The 17,887-nt window shown below is 39.2% G+C and overlaps 1 protein-coding gene across 3 annotated transcripts in view; it reads left to right on the forward strand.

Moving 5' to 3' along the window:
* The window catches only part of ZBTB44 (zinc finger and BTB domain containing 44), a 70,268-nt gene that overhangs the window by 39,343 nt on the left and 13,038 nt on the right, over positions 1-17,887 (forward strand). For 2 of the 3 annotated variants that reach the window (XM_068555815.1, XM_068555816.1), the window contains exon 2: positions 7,450-8,523. The exons of the other annotated variant lie outside the window; for it this stretch is intronic. In XM_068555815.1, coding sequence (XP_068411916.1) covers positions 7,506-8,523 — 1,018 coding nt within the window. In that variant the 5' untranslated portion in view covers positions 7,450-7,505. The remainder of the gene's footprint in view (positions 1-7,449; positions 8,524-17,887) is intronic. 3 annotated transcript variants of the gene reach the window in all.

A 17,887-nucleotide genomic window follows, 5' to 3' on the forward strand; every position in this document is an offset into this window, starting at 1 on the left:
AAATGGAATTTGGAAGCCAGTCTGGGTGCTAGGGATATTCATGGCTGAAGATTAACTACGTTATGAGTTCATACTGATGCTTTTAATTCAAATTCAAGGCTGTAAATTCAAATTGCAACTTTATCTTCACCTTTTAACCACTGATAATGAATAGATATAGGCACTGTATATAGCCAAACCAGATAGAAATTTCAGGACATATATCTATCCATTCACGTATTTCACTGCCTCTGTATTATGCTAAATACTGGACAGGTTCAAAATATAAATTAGACACCATAAAATGTTTTCACCGAATCCTTTTGCTCTCTGCTTGCTCCAAGCTTCTCACAACTTGCTTTCCTGCCTCTGCTCCCTACACATTCTTTAGATATCTTAGGCTCTAACAAATTCAACAGGATGAAATTTACCAGTGACTTACGTAAAACCCAGTATTTAGGTCCAGCTCCGACCTCTTCCCCGAACTCCAGACCAGAATGGGCAACTTCATATATACATGTACTCTTGGATATTCCTCTCAGAAGTATTTCAGGTTGTATGCTTAAAACCAATATATTTCTTTTCATTCAAATATAACCCCTACCAAAACCAGCTCTTCCTCTTTCACTGCCTTGTTTGGTGAAAATACCATCCACTCAACCATCCATGTCAAAACCTAGGGTTACATTCTTGTTTCCTACTACTCCCCCATCCCATCCCCAACACAAAATCATGCCTAGGTGGTTTTACCTCCTAAATATTTCTCAATTTATGTTCTCTATCCTCACTGCCACTGACTTAGTTCGACTTTATCTTATCTTACACTTGTACTGCTATAACAGCCACCCTCTATATCGCTACCAGGATAATCTTAAAATGTAGCTGTAAATAACACTGCTCTCCAACGGTTCTCCAGTGGTTACCTATTGCATAAGGTCCTAGGTCCTTAGCATTGGTATAAACATAAAAATAAGTGGCCTCAAACAAGCAGTGTTTCAAGTCTCAATTCCTCTGTAAAATCAGATTATTATCATCTTACCTCATGTGAGATAACATATCTGAAGGTCCTAGTGCTGCATTTGCTACTGTACACAGTCAACTAGTACAGATACTTCATATATAAATTCCACCTGGCTATTCCTATTAGAGGCATCTTAAATTCAGTATGTCTCTCTCCCTAACCTTCTTTTCTGTCCTTGATTGGTTTTAATTAGAGTATAGGGTGGGAACGAAGTTATCTCAGTTCAGTTTTAGCATAATTAAAACCTTGTTAGAATAATTTGGAAAGTTAGTGTCCAGTTTTGAGATGTGGCTGGATATTTAAACATGCAAATTCTTATTAAATATCAAGTTTCACATCCTCGCAAATTAGTTTCAAGGTTAGCAGTCTCTCATTACTTTCTCTTTAATCATCTGAGGCAACCACCTCACTTTATATGCTGAAGAGCTACTCCATTTTTTTTTAAGTTTATTTATTTATTTATTGGCTGCATTGGATCTTCGTTGCTGCACACGGGCTTTCTCTAGTTGCGGTGAGTGGGGGCTACTCTTCGTTGCGGTGCACGGGCTTCTCATTGCGGTGGCTTCTCTTGTGGAGCACGGGCTCTAGGCATGCGGGCTTCAGTAGTCGTGGCGTGCAGGCTCAGTAGTTGTGGCATGCGGGCTCTAGAGCGCAGGCTCAGTAGTTGTGGCTCGCGGGCTCTAGAGTGCAGGCTCAGTAGTTGTGGCACGTGGGCTCTAGAGCACAGGCTCAGTAGTTGTGGCTCATGGGCTCTAGAGCGCAGGCTCAGTAGTTGTGGCTCGCGGGCTCTAGAGTGCAGGCTCGGTAGTTGTGGCGCTCGGGCTTAGTTGCTCTGCGGCATGTGGGATCTTCCCGGACCAGGGATCGAACCCGTGTCCCCTGCATTGGCAGGCGGATTCTTAACCACTGTGCCACCAGGGAAGTCCGAGCTACTCCATTTTAATCTCAAATCCTCTGATAATTTTTATCAGTTAATCTTTATATCAAAATATACATATTCAAGATGTGCTCTGTGTCATATAAGAAATAGAGTAGATATTTTGAAATTCTATCTCCATTTCGTTTTATTCACACTTTTTCTAGGGTAATAATAGAAGCTAACATTTATTGAATGTTTACTTTGTGCCAGGAATTGTGCTAATTCAGTCCTCTTGACTATCTTGAAAGTGTAATTTCCATTCCTGTTTTACAAATGAGAAAACTGAAGCATAGAGAGATGAAGTAACTAGACTTAAGATTAATGCCTGAATGGTAAATGGAAGAGTCAGAGTTCAAAACTTAGTATTTGTCTAACTTAAACTATTCTAGCAACTGGGCTATATACCTTATTTGGTAAATGTTTTTCAACCCAACTGCAAAACAGAATCATAGGATTTTTTTCTCTCCTTAAAATATATGTTGTTTAGCAACGGCTGCTTTCATAAACACGTATATACTATTTCATAAGTAATTTGGAATAAAAGGGATGGGAAGGGAACTTTCTGAATTACTCACTAGTTCAAATTGCAAACTATTACAAAATACATTTTTATTTTGAGTGCTACATAAATTCTGCATTAGTAATTGGATTTAAAAAATATTTATTTGAGAATTTTAAATGAGTTCCAAATTAAATATATAACTACACACATACATATTCATCTATACGCATATGGAGAGATATGAGGTTTTTTTAAATAGAATTATCTAATTTATAAAAATTTCAGGACATACTTTCTGGCTTCTGTACTATCCATATTATGTATGACTTTTTCAAATAACATAATCTCATTCCAAGTTTTGCCACAATGTATGTTACTGCAGTATTTCTAAATTATATTTGTGTAATTTATTATAGAGTATGCCATGAGACTAAGTTTTCACAGACCTGTGTTGGGAAATTAATGTAATAAGTACATGGCATACAGGGCATTTCCCAGTCTAATCTTCATCTTCCTTCCATTCCATACCTCCATCTGTATTATACTTTGTACCATATGTGTGTAACCATTACATTGAACAAACACAATTTACGGAAGGTACTCAGAATCCATTTTATTTTTGTCTTCCACCATCCATATAAATTTATTCTGTGGGGTTAATACTCCCTCCAACCTCTTGAAGGGCAAGTCTTAATAACTTTTCTGGTTACTTTCAGGGAATAGAAACATTATTTTTGAGAACTAATAAATTTAATTCAGAGTTAAAGATTTTCTTCTTTGCCCACCTCAGGCCAACTATAGGTCTGCAGTGGAAAGTGAGGTTTGTTTGGCTTCCTTTTCTTTCTGTTTTTCCTCTCTGCCCTTTTATTCCTCCTCATTTGCTGACTGTGGTTTCTGGCCCCTCCAGGATTGAGAGAAGCCAGGATTGAATCAGAAGAAAAGGTCTTTAATAACAGTAGCAGCAGCGGCTGATGTTTCTGTAGCATTTATTTCGTGCTAAGTACGGTTAAAAGCACTTTATGTGTATCAGGCCAGTTAATGCTCAGAGCTCTCTGAAGTAGGTTCTGTTATCCCTGTTTCACTGCTGAAGAAATTACGGTGAAGTTTGGTGACTTGCCTAAGGTCCCACTGCTACACATGGTGGTACCAGGATGTGCACCCAGTATTTGGGCACCAGAGTCTCTTCAGCCACCCCGGGCGTTGCTTTTATATGCTGTTGGGAGATGGTAAGCATACTTCCTAGTCTTGGCCAGAGTTTAAATCAGACTTGTATCCATTAGATTTTTTTCAAGTGTGACACATTTTCCGTAAACTAAGGGCAAACTTGCCTTAACCCCTTTCCATTATGGGGGAGTAGAAGGGAGTGGGAGAGGGTTTGAAACTCACAACACACTGATCACTTGGCAAAAATCCTTTTCTAACGTTTAATTCTTTGAACGTGGAAGGTGGGTGTAACTCAAGGTTGAAACTAAGTTTTCCCCTGCCTCCATGCACAGGTGGCCTTGCACCTCACTTTGGATGCAGTATCTGTTGTTTGGGGCCTCCACCCAAACCAAGATTGAAATGTTTTCAACACCCTGTTGCACGTGTTCTCCAAATATACTATTTAATTTCTTGCTTTCACACCTTTGTTCATGCAGATGGTCCCTGGATTATGAGTGTCACTTGCTTGAAGGCATGTTCCTCCCTGAACCATGTGATCCTGATCAAACTAAGTGCTCTTGATGGCTTGGTTTTTCAAGAAGCCAGTTTACTGGGGTACAGCAAATGAACAAAAAACTTCAAGTAAAGCTTTCCCATTTTTTTCCCTCTTCATCTCATTACTGTGAGAGAGAAATCAGCAGATACGTTAAATGGTAGTTTGGTCAGATCAGTCCTAGCTGCCTTGGTGTCTCGTTGTGATTGCTTGTCTTTGGGAAAGCACACGGGCAGGTTTATATTTGAGATGTCGCCTCTGATTGGTCAGGGTAGTTACTTCAGCGGCCTTACCTGGCTGGCTCGGCACAGAGCTTCATGCCATTTATTGTGTTATCAGATGAAGAAGAACCTCAGATTGATCATTTTGTCTTCTCATGTTGGAATATTCAGTGAATTTTTTATATTTATTCAGCTGGAAATCTTTAGGGTGTCTTTTTTTAAATCTTTTCCCCTTCACATGTACATTTACTTACAAAGAACATTCGAAAGTGATGTTTATGTAGTGGATTGATGTTTGAACTGACGACCTCTGCATGCCCACATTTAGAGTAACTTATAGTGCCATTAACAACAATTTGCCAGTACAGTGCACACACTGTACGCAAGGCAGTCAGGATGGTGAGCACTCACTGAGGTCGTGTGAGGTCCCAGGAGAGCCCGGCCCTCCCATCTGCTTTATCACCCGGCAGAGTTCTACTCTCATTACGCCCTGTCCTCCATGGTGCCTCTTCTGCCCTGCACATCCAGAATTAAATTTTTCTTTATTTGCTTTCACATAGCACTAGCTGTGTAGTTTTAATTAGGTACGTGTGTCGTCTTCATAAAGACTGTAAGTTTTTTGGTTATTTTTTTTTGGCTGCATTGGGTCTTCGTTGCTGCGCGTGGGCTTTCTCTAGTTGTGGTGAGCGGGGGCTTCTCACTGCGGTGGCTTCTCTTGTTGCGGAGCATGGGCTCTGGGCACGCGGGCTTCAGTAGTTGTGGCACGCGGGCTCAGTAGTTGTGGCACACGGGCTCAGTAATTGGGGCTTGCGGCCTCTAGAGCTCAGGCTCAGTAGTTGTGGCGCACGGGCTTAGTAGCTCTGTGGCGCGTGGGATCTTCCCGGACCAGGGCTCGAACCCATGTCCCCTGCATTGGCAGGCAGATTCTTAACCACTGCGCCACCAGGGAAGCCCAAGACTGTAAACTTAATGAGGTCAAGGACAATGTTTTATTTTTAATTGTGTTCCTCTCTTTACATAATAAAGTTCCTCACATCTAATCAGTCGATTATTGAATTAAGTTTTCAATAGTATAAACAAAATCAGTCAGTAGTATGATTTGACTGTCAGAATACCAGGTTTAGTCTTACTAATATTTGTACGCAGACAAGGGAGGTAAAAATAGTAAAGTTATGCTCAAGTTATAATCCTGCCATACCTGTCATATTGTGTACAACTATGGGAACCAGTTTTAAAGGAATATGGGAAATGGAGATTGTTGAGAGCATAGCAAGGATGTTCATCAAATTTTAAGGAGAACTTAAAGGGACAAGGGATGTTTAGCTTAAAGAACAGAACCTTAGGAAAGAATGGAATGTGATTGCCATCTTCAGTTTTTGAAAGCTTTTTCAAGGGGAAAGAAGAAGTAGACCTACTCTGCATGGCTTTGGGGTTCGAACCAAGAGGAACTGAAACCCTAGGGTTTTGCAGCAGTATGGTGCTTTTTAAAAGAAAAAAATTGTTTAATGTGCAAAAAGAAGAGAATAAACACCCATAGTCTACCAGTGATTCCCTTGAATATGATGAAAGCTACCATCAATACACGCATTTTTCTGTGCGCAATTTCAGAAGGATCATGGCACCCTTAGTGAATCCATGAATCTCTAGTTAAGACCTCATGTTCTCTTGTTCTGTGTGTGTGTGTGCATGTGTGTACAAATATATACATATGTGTATATATTTCACAAAGATGATTATCGTCTATATACTCTCATCACATTTTTCTCTAAATACATAGTAATGACCACTATTGAGTGTTCACTGTATTCAGTAATTGTGCATTCGTTTAATACTCAGAACCACACATTTTTCCAGGTCAATTAAATATTCATCATCTTCAACATCATTTTTAACTGGTGGCTATATTTTTGAGGCATTTGAAATCTTCTTTATCTAGAGATTATTTACAAAAAGTGTTTCCCCAAATTTGTTTTGCATTTATTTTAGTACTTTTTAAAAAAAAAAAAAAGTTATTTGTCTTAGATAAAATAATTGATGTACATAGCTATGTGTTCTTGTATTGGAAAAGCAATCTAACAGTCAAAAGACCCAGATCTTAGCTTTGGTTGTCATTTGTTAGCCATTTAACTTCTCTGAGCATTAGTGTTTTCTTATCTTCATCAAGGGGCTAATACAAGCCTCCGTGACTTCACATAGAGGATGTAAAAAGAGCTTAGGGGGAAAGTGCTGTAAAAACTATTATTTAAAAGTATTATTAGATTTGCAAAATTAAAAGTATTTAAGAATGTCAGTTTTTTATATTTTTAGTGAATAAATGTAAAATGTGATACAGGCAAACCAACTTTTTTTTAAGGGAAAATCCAATCAGTTGATTACTAAACATTATTTGTTTTATAAATTTTCTTTCAGAAAGGTGCTTTTATCGTGTTAGTAATCTAAACAGCAGTAGCTGCTTTCACTTGAGTGCTCACAAGTGCCAAATACTGTGCTCAGCATGTGCAGCGTGTATTGTCTCATTTAGTCCTTATAACAGCCTTGGAGGAATTGTTGAAGAAAGAATGCAGACCTATCACGTCATACAACTTAGACTCTTGGTCACTTGTATTCACTCGCTTTATATCCTAAAAGAGGCAGGATAAAGCATTGAGGTTAAGAGTGTAGGTTCTGGAGCCAGCCTGACTGGATTTGAACCCTGGGTCTGCCACTTAATAACTTTCTGACTTCAGCAAGGTAGTTAACCTTTTTCTGTTAAATGGGGATAAAATGTACCTACTGGTGGAGACATAATGCCAATCAAAATTATCGAATGTGAAGCATTTAGAACTATATCTGGAAAATAGTACTCTATAATTGTCATTATTTGCAAGCTATTATTATTTAAAACTATGCAGCTCATTAAGTGTGACATTAGCTCACAGACTCCACTGATAGGACACTTTAGGGGACAGGTATAGAGAATGTATTTTAGTATATTTCTTACCTTGAACTAACTTTCTCACTACCATCTTTCAGCTTGTTGATTTAGCATGGTGGCCTCATGAAAACGATCTAAATCACCTTTTATTTCAGCTGCTAAATCATCAATTAATGCTTATTTTATGTATCTTTTAGGACATTTCTGAGTCATTTGCATCCTTGAAGAGCATCGGTAGAAGAGGAAGGAAAAAATGGGTGTGAAAACATTTACTCATAGCTCCTCTTCCCACAGCCAGGAAATGCTTGGAAAGCTAAATATGCTTCGAAATGATGGACATTTTTGTGATATCACTATTCGTGTCCAGGACAAAATCTTCCGGGCACATAAGGTGGTACTAGCAGCTTGCAGTGATTTCTTTCGCACCAAACTTGTAGGCCAAGCAGAGGATGAGAACAAGAATGTGTTGGACTTGCATCATGTTACAGTGACTGGCTTTATACCCCTTTTAGAATATGCTTACACAGCCACTCTGTCAATTAACACAGAAAATATCATTGATGTTCTAGCTGCAGCCAGCTATATGCAAATGTTCAGTGTTGCTAGCACCTGCTCAGAGTTCATGAAATCAAGCATTTTATGGAATACACCCAACAGCCAACCAGAAAAGGGTCTAGATGCTGGACAAGAAAATAACTCTAACTGCAATTTTACGTCTCGAGATGGAAGCATTTCTCCAGTATCTTCAGAGTGCAGCGTGGTAGAAAGAACCATTCCTGTTTGCCGAGAGTCGAGGAGAAAGCGCAAAAGCTACATTGTTATGTCTCCTGAAAGTCCTGTAAAGTGTAGCACACAAACAAGTTCTCCACAGGTATTGAATTCTTCAGCTTCCTACTCAGAAAATAGAAATCAACCAGTTGACTCTTCTCTAGCTTTTCCCTGGACTTTTCCTTTTGGAATTGATCGAAGGATTCAGCCTGATAAGCTTAAGCAAGCAGAAAATACCCGGACTTTAGAATTACCTGGCCCATCTGAGACAGGTAGAAGAATGGCTGATTATGTGACTTGTGAGAGCACAAAAACTACCTTACCTCTGGGTACCGAGGAAGATGTCCGGGTCAAAGTAGAAAGGTTAAGTGATGAGGAGGTCCATGAGGAAGTATCCCAGCCTGTCAGTGCATCTCAGAGTTCACTGAGTGATCAGCAGACAGTGCCAGGAAGTGAACAAGTCCAAGAGGACCTTCTGATTAGTCCACAGTCTTCCTCTATAGGTATAACGTCTTCTGTGTTTTCCATGATGCTATGAAGTCAAGTCTAGCTTTTCTTTTTTTAAAAGATTTAATTTAATTTTCTTTTTTTTGCCTGCGTTGGGTCTTTCTTTTTTTTTAATAAATTTATTTTTGGCTGCATTGGGTCTTCGTTGCTGCGTGCTGGCTTTCTCTAGTTGTGGCGAGAGGGGGCTACTCTTCGTTGTGGTGCACGGGCTTCTCATTGCAGTGGCTTCTCTTGTTGTGGAGCATGGGATCTAGGCGCTCGGGCTTCAGTAGTTGTGGCCCATGGGCTCAGTAGTTGTGGCTCAACGGGCTCTAGAGCGCAGGCTCTGTAGTTGTGGCGCACAGGCTTAGTTGTTCCGTGGCATGTTGGATCTTCCCGGACCAGGGCTTGAACCCGTGTCCCCTGCATTAGTAGGCGGATTCTTAACCACTGCGCCACCAGGGAAGTCCCTGTGTTGGGTCTTTGTTGCTGCGCGCGGGCTTTCTCTAGTTGCGGCGAGCGGGGGCTACTCTTCGTTGCGGTGCATGGGCTTCTCATTGCAGTGGCTTCTCTTGTTGCAGAGCATGGGCTCTAGGCATGCGGGCCTCAGTAGCCGTGGCTCGCGGGCTCTAGAGCAGAGGCTCAGTAGTTGTGGCTCCCGGGCTTAGTTGCTCCACGGCATGTGGGATCTTCCCGGACCAGGGATCGAACCCGTGTCCCCTGCATTGGCAGGCGGATTCTTATACACTGCGCCACCAGGGAAGTCCCTAAGTGAAGCATTTTTAAGTGCTTATTAGATAAAAGTTTTGTGCTGTATCCTATAGGAAATATTAAGAAGAATAAAACATGGTAACTGGGTTTTTTAGATGGTATTAGTACTACAATATTTTTTTAATAAGTTACCCACGGGGAACAAAGAAAATAGTTGAACAGTATCTGATGGGACACATATATGATGGCACAGTTCATATATCTGTGATTTGTGAATTACTTTCAATGCAAAAAATACCAGTTTAAAAAATCCAGTTAGTGTTTTATTCTTTATTAAAATATTTATTGAAAACTTACCATGTGCCAAACTTGGGGATATATGATGAAAAAGACATATAGTGCCTGCGTCTGAGGAGTTAATAGTCTAATTGGGGAAGCAGATGAGTAAATCAACAATCAGCACTAGACTAGAGGTAGGAACAATGTGTCACAGGTTCACTAAGGAAAGAGCAAGTTAACACTGTGTATTTGAGCTGGATCTTATGTAGTAAGTAGGAGTTTGCCCAGGTGAGGGAATGACATTTCTTTGAAAATGTATAAAAGCACAGAGGTGTAGAAGAACATTGCATATTTGATAAAGCAGTGAATTTCAATGCACAATGATGTGAATAAAGCATGGAAACCTACAAGTATAGAAAATAATGGGAAATAAGAAAAATGAGCAGTTGAGAGCATGTTGTGAAAAGCCTTGAACACTAGTTTCAGCTAGGAGTGCATTCAACTGCATATAACAGAATCCCTTCAAAATGGCTTAAACCAAACGGGATTTTATTATTATTGCATAAAATATTCAGAAATAGGAAGTCCAGGACTAGTAGAGTGGCTCTACAGTGACCTAGGCCCCTTATATTTTTATAATCCACCATCCTTAGTTTGTCATCCATGTACTTATTGCTTCATGGTTATAAGATTTTTGCTTCATCTTTAGCCTCATATTCTAGAAAGGGGTAACTCTTGTATGGAAAATGTTCCTAGAAGTCCCAAAAAAACTTCTGCCAGTTTATGTCACGTCATCTTTCCTAGCTGCAAGGGAATCTGGGAATACATGTATATTAGTTGGGTATGTAACTGCCTCACAAAATTACAGGAGAATGGATATTGTATGCAACTAGCAGTGTCTACCACAGCTTGGCCAAGTCAGCTTGTGTTTTATCCTAGTGGTAATAAGGAGTCTACCTTAAATGAATGAAAAATAAAACATTTACAGATATTTTAGGAAAATGAATTTGATATTGGTCAAATTCATAGGGGGTTGGCTGGGGAGAGACAGTCCAAAAACCAGTTTACAGTACAGTTGTCTTTGTATGAATGAAGATGCTTATTTAGCATAATACTATAAAGAAAATGGGTATTAAGAGACTTTGTAAAGGAAGAATCATTACTACCTGATGATATTGAATATGTGGTTTGAGGGAATAAGAGGGTCAGGGTACCAGGATGACTAGGAAAATACTGATAACATTTTATTGTATTCATTGATTATAAGTCACAGTTTTTCGTATTTTATTATCTCTAAATTCAGATATGTTTTACAATTAATAATCTTTACAGTTACTTTTTCTTTCTTAATGGTACAAAAAATAATGGTAATTGTACACTCGATAGGAATCTATTAGATGCCGTAACTACTTTGAAAATCATTGGGAGGAGGTGGGAGCCCAGTTTTAAGAGTAAGTCAGCAAAGTTTGTTCCGTGTGAACCATGCTTGGGTGATGACCAGCCAACGTGCCACAGAGCCGTTGAAAGGCAGGGTGGGTGAGATCAAGACTGGAGATGACCAGTTTAGGACTTTTAGCAGTGACAGATTGACTCTCAACAGGAAAATGTGTATGTAAGAGCCAAAACCAAAGAACTGATCCTTGAGAAGTATCTATATTCAGGGAGAGAAGAAAAGCCAACAAAGATCAATAAACAGGATTTCTCCAAAAGATTGGAGAACCAGGAGGGCCTCTTACCTTTGTTAATTTCTTGGATTTTGATCCACCATATGAGTTTCCCAGGGCTGTCCACAGCAGCCGTCACACACTGGGTGATTTAAAACAACAGAAATTTATCTCCTCACAGTTCAGAAGGCTAAAAGTCTGAAATTATGGTGTTGGCAGGGAAGGTTGTAGGGAAGGATCCTTTGCTTCTTCCTAGCTTCTGACAGTTACTAACATTCCTTGACAGTCCTCAACGTGTAGCTGCATCTCTCCAATTTCTGCTTCCATCTTTATGGGGCCTTCCCTCTGTCTCTGGCTTCAGCACCAAATCTCCCTCCTAAGGACACCAGTCATTGGATTATGGCCCACCCTACTCCAGTATGACCTCATCTAACTTTGATACATCTGCAGAGACCCTATTTCTAAATAGGGCTATATTTACAGGTACTAGAGGTTAGGACTTGAGTATGTCTTGGGCGGTGGGGGGGGACACAATTCTATTCATAATACCTACTAAAGATAATATTCCGAAATTTGGGTCAAGATACTTGTGCTTTTCAGGTGACCACACACTCAGTAATATATTTGATGGCAGGAGATCCTAGCTATTTGACAATGTGACCAAGTTTTTGTTAAATTACTAACATGTTTAATCTTGAAAACACCTTGGTACCTTCTGAATAATGAACTAATAAGTAATTACTATTTTAATTATTTATCTGAGAACTTAGAAACCAAATATTAATCTGAGTATCTTGCTAACTAGGTATGTGAAATAACCTTATTAGATATGTGAAATAGCCTTATTTTACCACTCTCAAGTATATCTAATCAGTTCACATTTTGCCTTTATTATATCATTAACATGATTAAATAGAGAAGTTAGGAGCATAAGTAGAATAAGCCTTTCAGTTTTATAAGAATACTTCCTATCCAATATATACTATTGCAAATGTAGGTTCTGTTACAAAGCAGACGTACAAAGAACTCTGATCTGAGTATCGTATAATCAGATAATCCAAATTAGGTTTTTTTCCCTTGTCTTCATAGCAAATGTACTAATCACTCTCAACTAACCTATCTTAACTCCAAATCTGTACACTAAAATAAAGCCTTACAGAAAAAAGTTAAATTCCTAAAGTATATTAGGCAGTGAAAAAATGTAGGAGGGAGAAGAGGAAGATGTGTGTGGTACTTTTTTTCCATATTCCATAAGAATACTTCGTAAGAGTACTTAATTTTACTAACTTATTAAAGATGATATATAGCAGGAAGTTTGTCATTCTAGAGACTGAGAGTATAATACTGAATATACTCATTATGAAATTCTAAAATAATAATTTAATTACTCATGAAATTAATTCAAATAAGATTTTACCTGTTCTTTTTATTGCCAGTTGCCCAGCAAAAAGTTGTAAAATCTGACACTCCCAATAAATACAGTAAGTACAGCAAATTTAAGAGAGAAATAATTGGTAAGTTTAGATTGGGTCTTGTTTCTCAAAAAGCTGGCCATCTACATCCGGTATGGTTTAAGGAAAATTTGTTTAAGTGAGAAGGACTTCATGATAGGGCTTCATTATTTGTCTTGAAGTATTCGATTATCTGTATACACTGAAGATAAATAAAATAGTTTTAGATAATCCACAGTTTACTATGCTAACAAAGAAATTCAGGGTTTTTTTCTAGACTCTAAAATCTGCCATTAAAAGAGAAGTGACTTATGAGGGTCGGTTAAGATGTTGAGAAATTTGGCAGTTTGTGTGTAAATAGTGAATAAACTTGCTGAGGTGAGCAGTTAGAATGATGGAAGAATTTGCGACACTGAGCATATATGCAGTATAGCGTAATGATTAAAAGTTCAGGACTTGGAGTCAGGCAGGTTTGGAGTCTGCTATCAGTTTCTGCCACTTACTAGATGTGTGACTTTGAACAAGTCACTGAACCTTACCAGGTTTCCATAACCATAAAGTAATGGTAGTATTACCTATCTAGATTAAGTATGTCAGTGCTCTCCAGCAAGACCACCAGGAACACACCTGTAGTTGAACAAGTTGGGGTGGTGGTTTTAATACCTGAAAATCCCAAAGTTACTTAAATATACAGAATGAGTTAGTGTGCAGCGGGCATGTGTAAACCCTATGTCCAACATAGAAGTAGTATCCTAGTAGTGGGCGTATTGGAAATGTAAGTATCATTCATTACAGCAAGAGTGAGCCAGTTTTGGTCCCTTAAAATGGACAGATTCCTTAAGTGGAGTTAAATAGTTCCTGCAAGCCAGGCTCAAGTGTCTCTGAAGAGAACAAACTGGCTATCGTAATCAGGATGGTCCCAGGATTAGTGTCTTTCTGACTGAATAGGTCTTGCTGTTAGGATTGTAATGACTTCAGCAGAAACATGTTAATTTGAGGTCAGGGTCCATTCTTCTATGGCTGAAGCCTGGGATATGATATAATATTCCCTATAAAAGGGAATCTACCTTCTGTAGTGCTTAAAAGAACAGTTATTAAGTTTTTGTCAGCAGGGTCAGATGGAGGATGGTAGATCCAGCAATCTGTTAAATTCAGATTAGTAACTATGGTCTGGGGTGGGGGGGAAAGTAACAAGAATTTTGTTTTTCCTTAAGTGGCAGAAGGAGATCTTAGGAGTTCAAAAGCAATAGGATGAAGAAGAAAGATCGTATTGGTTTTAATAGGCAAGATTAATAGTAAAGAGTACTGAAGAATCAGAAAATTAATCTGATTTTGTCATCTTGGGTAGGAGCTGTCCACTTTTGAAGTCAGTATCTTCTGGAGAATCCTTTAGAAGGAATGGATGCACAGGAGTCGGAAGGATGTGATACGTGTCTTTTTAAGTTGGGAAACATGAATCCAATGAATGCCACCTCAAACTGTTACCACTGAATCAGTTGTTAACAATATCTGATCAGTTCCTTTCTATTGATAATCAATGGAGAGTTTTCTCTGGCAGCATCTTTTCCAGAAAACCAAAACTCCAGATTTTAAATCATTCATAAGCTCTTCTCTGTTTGTGATAAACCTGGGTTATCATTGCAGTATCAGTTGGTAATCGTGTAGAACCTAAGATTTAAACCAAAATTCCCACTTGAAAAAGGCAGCCTACTATTAACTCATAAGGAGTCGACTTGTGGGTCGTAGAGATGATTTTTGTCTTATTGCTATCAAGGCTCTTGGCAGTACTTAAGACTGTGGAAGTTAGAGGGTTTTTAACTGCTTTGATAAGTATAGTTTTAGGATCTCATGTGTTCTCTTTATTTCTCTCTTGAAGTTTGTGGATGATGGGGACAGCGGAGAGTCTGAGTAAAAGATCAGCTTACAGAGTTCTTTCAGAGCAACATCAGTGTGATGTGTGGTCCTGTTACTTGAGAGTAGTTGGGATTTCCCCAATCAGCAATACGGAATCTATTAATTTTTCTTTTGCTGTTACAGCATAGCTCTTTAGCATGAGGACGCCATGCTAAATCTACCCTAAAAATAAACAATAATCAAACAAACTCATAGCTCATTTGGAGGTGTTTAAAGATGTACGTCAATGCTTGGTTCCTATCTTTGTCTTACCAAGGTTGTGTCATTGCCAGGAAGGCCATACACTGGAAATATCCATGGGGGTAGCTCTTGAAATCCCCACCCCAGTGTTGGTACAATATTGATGTATCTCAGATGGACAGTCTTGTTCATGTCGGAAGCTCCCTGCGAAATGGCTACTTCCAACTCCAAATTGTCCTTGGTGAAATTGAGTCAATTGAGAGATAAGTGTAACGTGTTAGTATTACAGAGAAAACATGAAGGAAACAGATGTTTGGCCTGGAAGAGATGCAGTTTCAGATTGAGATGACTCATGAGAACTGCAGCGGTCCATAAGAATAATGCTTGTGTAACTTTTTATTTCCAGTTGCAGAGGCCAGGGACCAGACGAAACCTCCTGGTTCTGGGCATTTGAAACTAAGCAAAGCAGTTCACACAAAGACAAAATTGAAGTCAAGTCCTAATAAGGTTTTTTTAAACATCTTTATTGAAAGACAACTTACATATCGTAAAATCCACCCATTTAAAGTGAATACTTTAGTGGTTTTTAGTATATTCACAGAGTTGTGTAATTATCCCCCCAAAAAGAAACCGTGTACCCCTTAACAATGCCTCTCTTCTAGTCCTACCCCTATCCCTAGGCAACTACTAATACACTGTCTGTATAGATTTGCCTGTTCTGGATATTTCATATAAATCAGAGTATGCAATATGCAGTCTTTTCTGACTGACTTCTGTCACTTTCCATTATATTTTCAAGGCTCATATATGTCATACCTTGTAAAGTTTTGAAATGTTTTTGCCAGTCGGAGATCTTCTGAACTCAGCCTCCAGGGCCAGTTCAGATGGACTAATCGGGTCTCTGTCCATCCTCTCATTACAGTGTATCTCTCTTGTAGACAAGAGTCAACACTAGATAGATAGATCATAGGAGCAGGTGTTAGAAGGCCAGAAAACAGTTTCGTCAGGGAACAATGACAAGTCCAACTGGATAAACAAAATATTCCCCAAAGACCTTTTTCTAGGAAAGCAAAATACGCCCAACACTGAAAGGTTTCAGTGAAATAGTTGAGCTCAGTTCAGCATGAACTTACCTCCCAGCCAAAGGCAGGTTGCACCTCAGAAGGACTTTTAGATATGCACTCTTGTCGAGGTTCCCAGTGCAAGGCAGTAAGACCTTCAGCCAAATCTCGATGAGCCCTTCATTTCTGCCAATGCCCTGTTGCCAGAGACCACCAAGAGCATACCTAGAATTAAACAAGTTGAGTTCAGTACCCATTTGAAGTGTGGGAGATCACACACCATGGGGTCTTTAGGGCTTCTCAGTAAGAGGGTGTTAGAAAGGACTTATTAGAGGATTTGGGCTTGTGTTACGTGATTTCAGGACAGCTGCAAGAACAAAGGATTGTTTGTTCAATCCAATTCAAGTAAGTGGGGTTTGCTTGGGGACTGGTGATGTCGGAAAGCATAAACAACTCTGTGACTGAGAATCTTAACAAATATCTAGGAATGCAGACCAAAGTAAACCTAAAGCAGCAGGAACTTCCATTAGCTAGAAAGGGGGAGTGGGGGGGAGGTTTGGTATTTTTGTGATTGCACAGTGACCTTGTTTTTGTCTGTGCTTAAAAAAAATTATGTGTTTGAGACCAGTGTGATCGGGTCTGACGTTGGTGTTCTGCAAGATTGTCTTATGTCCAACAGAAAACACCAGGCCTAGCTGTGACTACCAGGCCTAGCTGTGACTACCAGGCCCACTCCTAAGTGTCAGTGTCAGGCCAGTTCCTCTTTCTCAAGTATGAAATGAGGTATTTAAAACATGTAGAACTGTGGCTGGAACATGGTAAAAGCAGTAGTTGCTGGACCACTGTAATTATTTTTCACCACCAGAAGGGTTTTTGTAAGTGTCTTAAGTACTTAAACAATGGTTAGCGAAAACAGAAATCAGTTTGATGGAACAGAAGCTATCATACAGCACTTCTTAATGATGGAAGAGAGTAGATTCTCTCTTGATAAAATAGCCCTTAACATATAAAGCTGATTGTCTCTATAAATCAGCTTTACTGTTTTATAAGAGAGAGGGTTCTATTCAGAATTCTTAGTCCTCATTACCACTGAGAGCAGAATCTCTATAGTTTATTTATTTATTTAATTTTTATTTATTTATTTATTTGGCTGTGCTGGATCTTTAGTTGCAGCACGCAGGATCTTTAGTTGCAGCATGCGGGCTCTTTTAGTTGAGGCATGCAGGATCCAGTTCCCTGACCAGGGATCGAACCCGGGCCCCCTGCATTGGGAGTGCAGAGTCTTACCCACGGGACCGCCAGGGAAGTCCCAGAATCCCTATAGTTTAGAAAGGAAACTTCATTTTAATAATTTAAGAGACATCACTATCACCTCAGCAAAGTAAAATTGCTGGTATAGCCTGCTATTAAATCAGTTCAATTAAAATTCCAATTAATATGGTTACTTGTGCGGTCATGGGCAGAAACCACCATGTCAGGAAAATGTTTACAAGATTTATTTGTGCTGATGGTTACATAAGTGATATAACACTATGTGTTATAATGTCCACAGTATGGATAGATTTCTAAAAGTCTGTTTTAACTCTTAATTTAGCTTGGTGTTTTTATTTTTAGCTTTTGGCACCATTTAATGTGCCATGGACTAGAAGAGAGTACCCTTTGTTTTACTTTCCATGCTTACTATCCATCAAATTAGAGGTCTAGAGGCCAAGGTTTAGATATTTTAGAATGGAAATAGATTTAAGAGGGACCATCTGCTAGATATGTCTTGTACTCCATTTTAGTTCTTTTTGACCAGCCTTTTAAGCAGACTCCTGGTAACACCAGAATCAGTCCAAAGCATAGTGGGTTTCATTTCCACCTCACCATGACCCTACTCCCTCCTAAAAAGTATTACAGTTTACCTGATGGTCAAATTTCAGTTAGGTCAATCTTCCTGGCCTGCCCTAATTGCACCTCCAGGCCTTTTTTGCAAGTCTTTACCTGTAAGCTTTAATGTTGCCTGCGTTCTGAAGAACTGCAGAATACTAAAAAGTAGATTTTTGTGTGTGTCCATGGTGACCAGATCCAAATACCGGGATTTTTCCGGTTTTTAATCCTAGGACAGATTGAAATGTTAGT

This window comes from Eschrichtius robustus, chromosome 11, assembly GCF_028021215.1.
Source record: "Eschrichtius robustus isolate mEscRob2 chromosome 11, mEscRob2.pri, whole genome shotgun sequence".
NCBI classification, from domain to species: Eukaryota; Metazoa; Chordata; class Mammalia; order Artiodactyla; family Eschrichtiidae; genus Eschrichtius; species Eschrichtius robustus.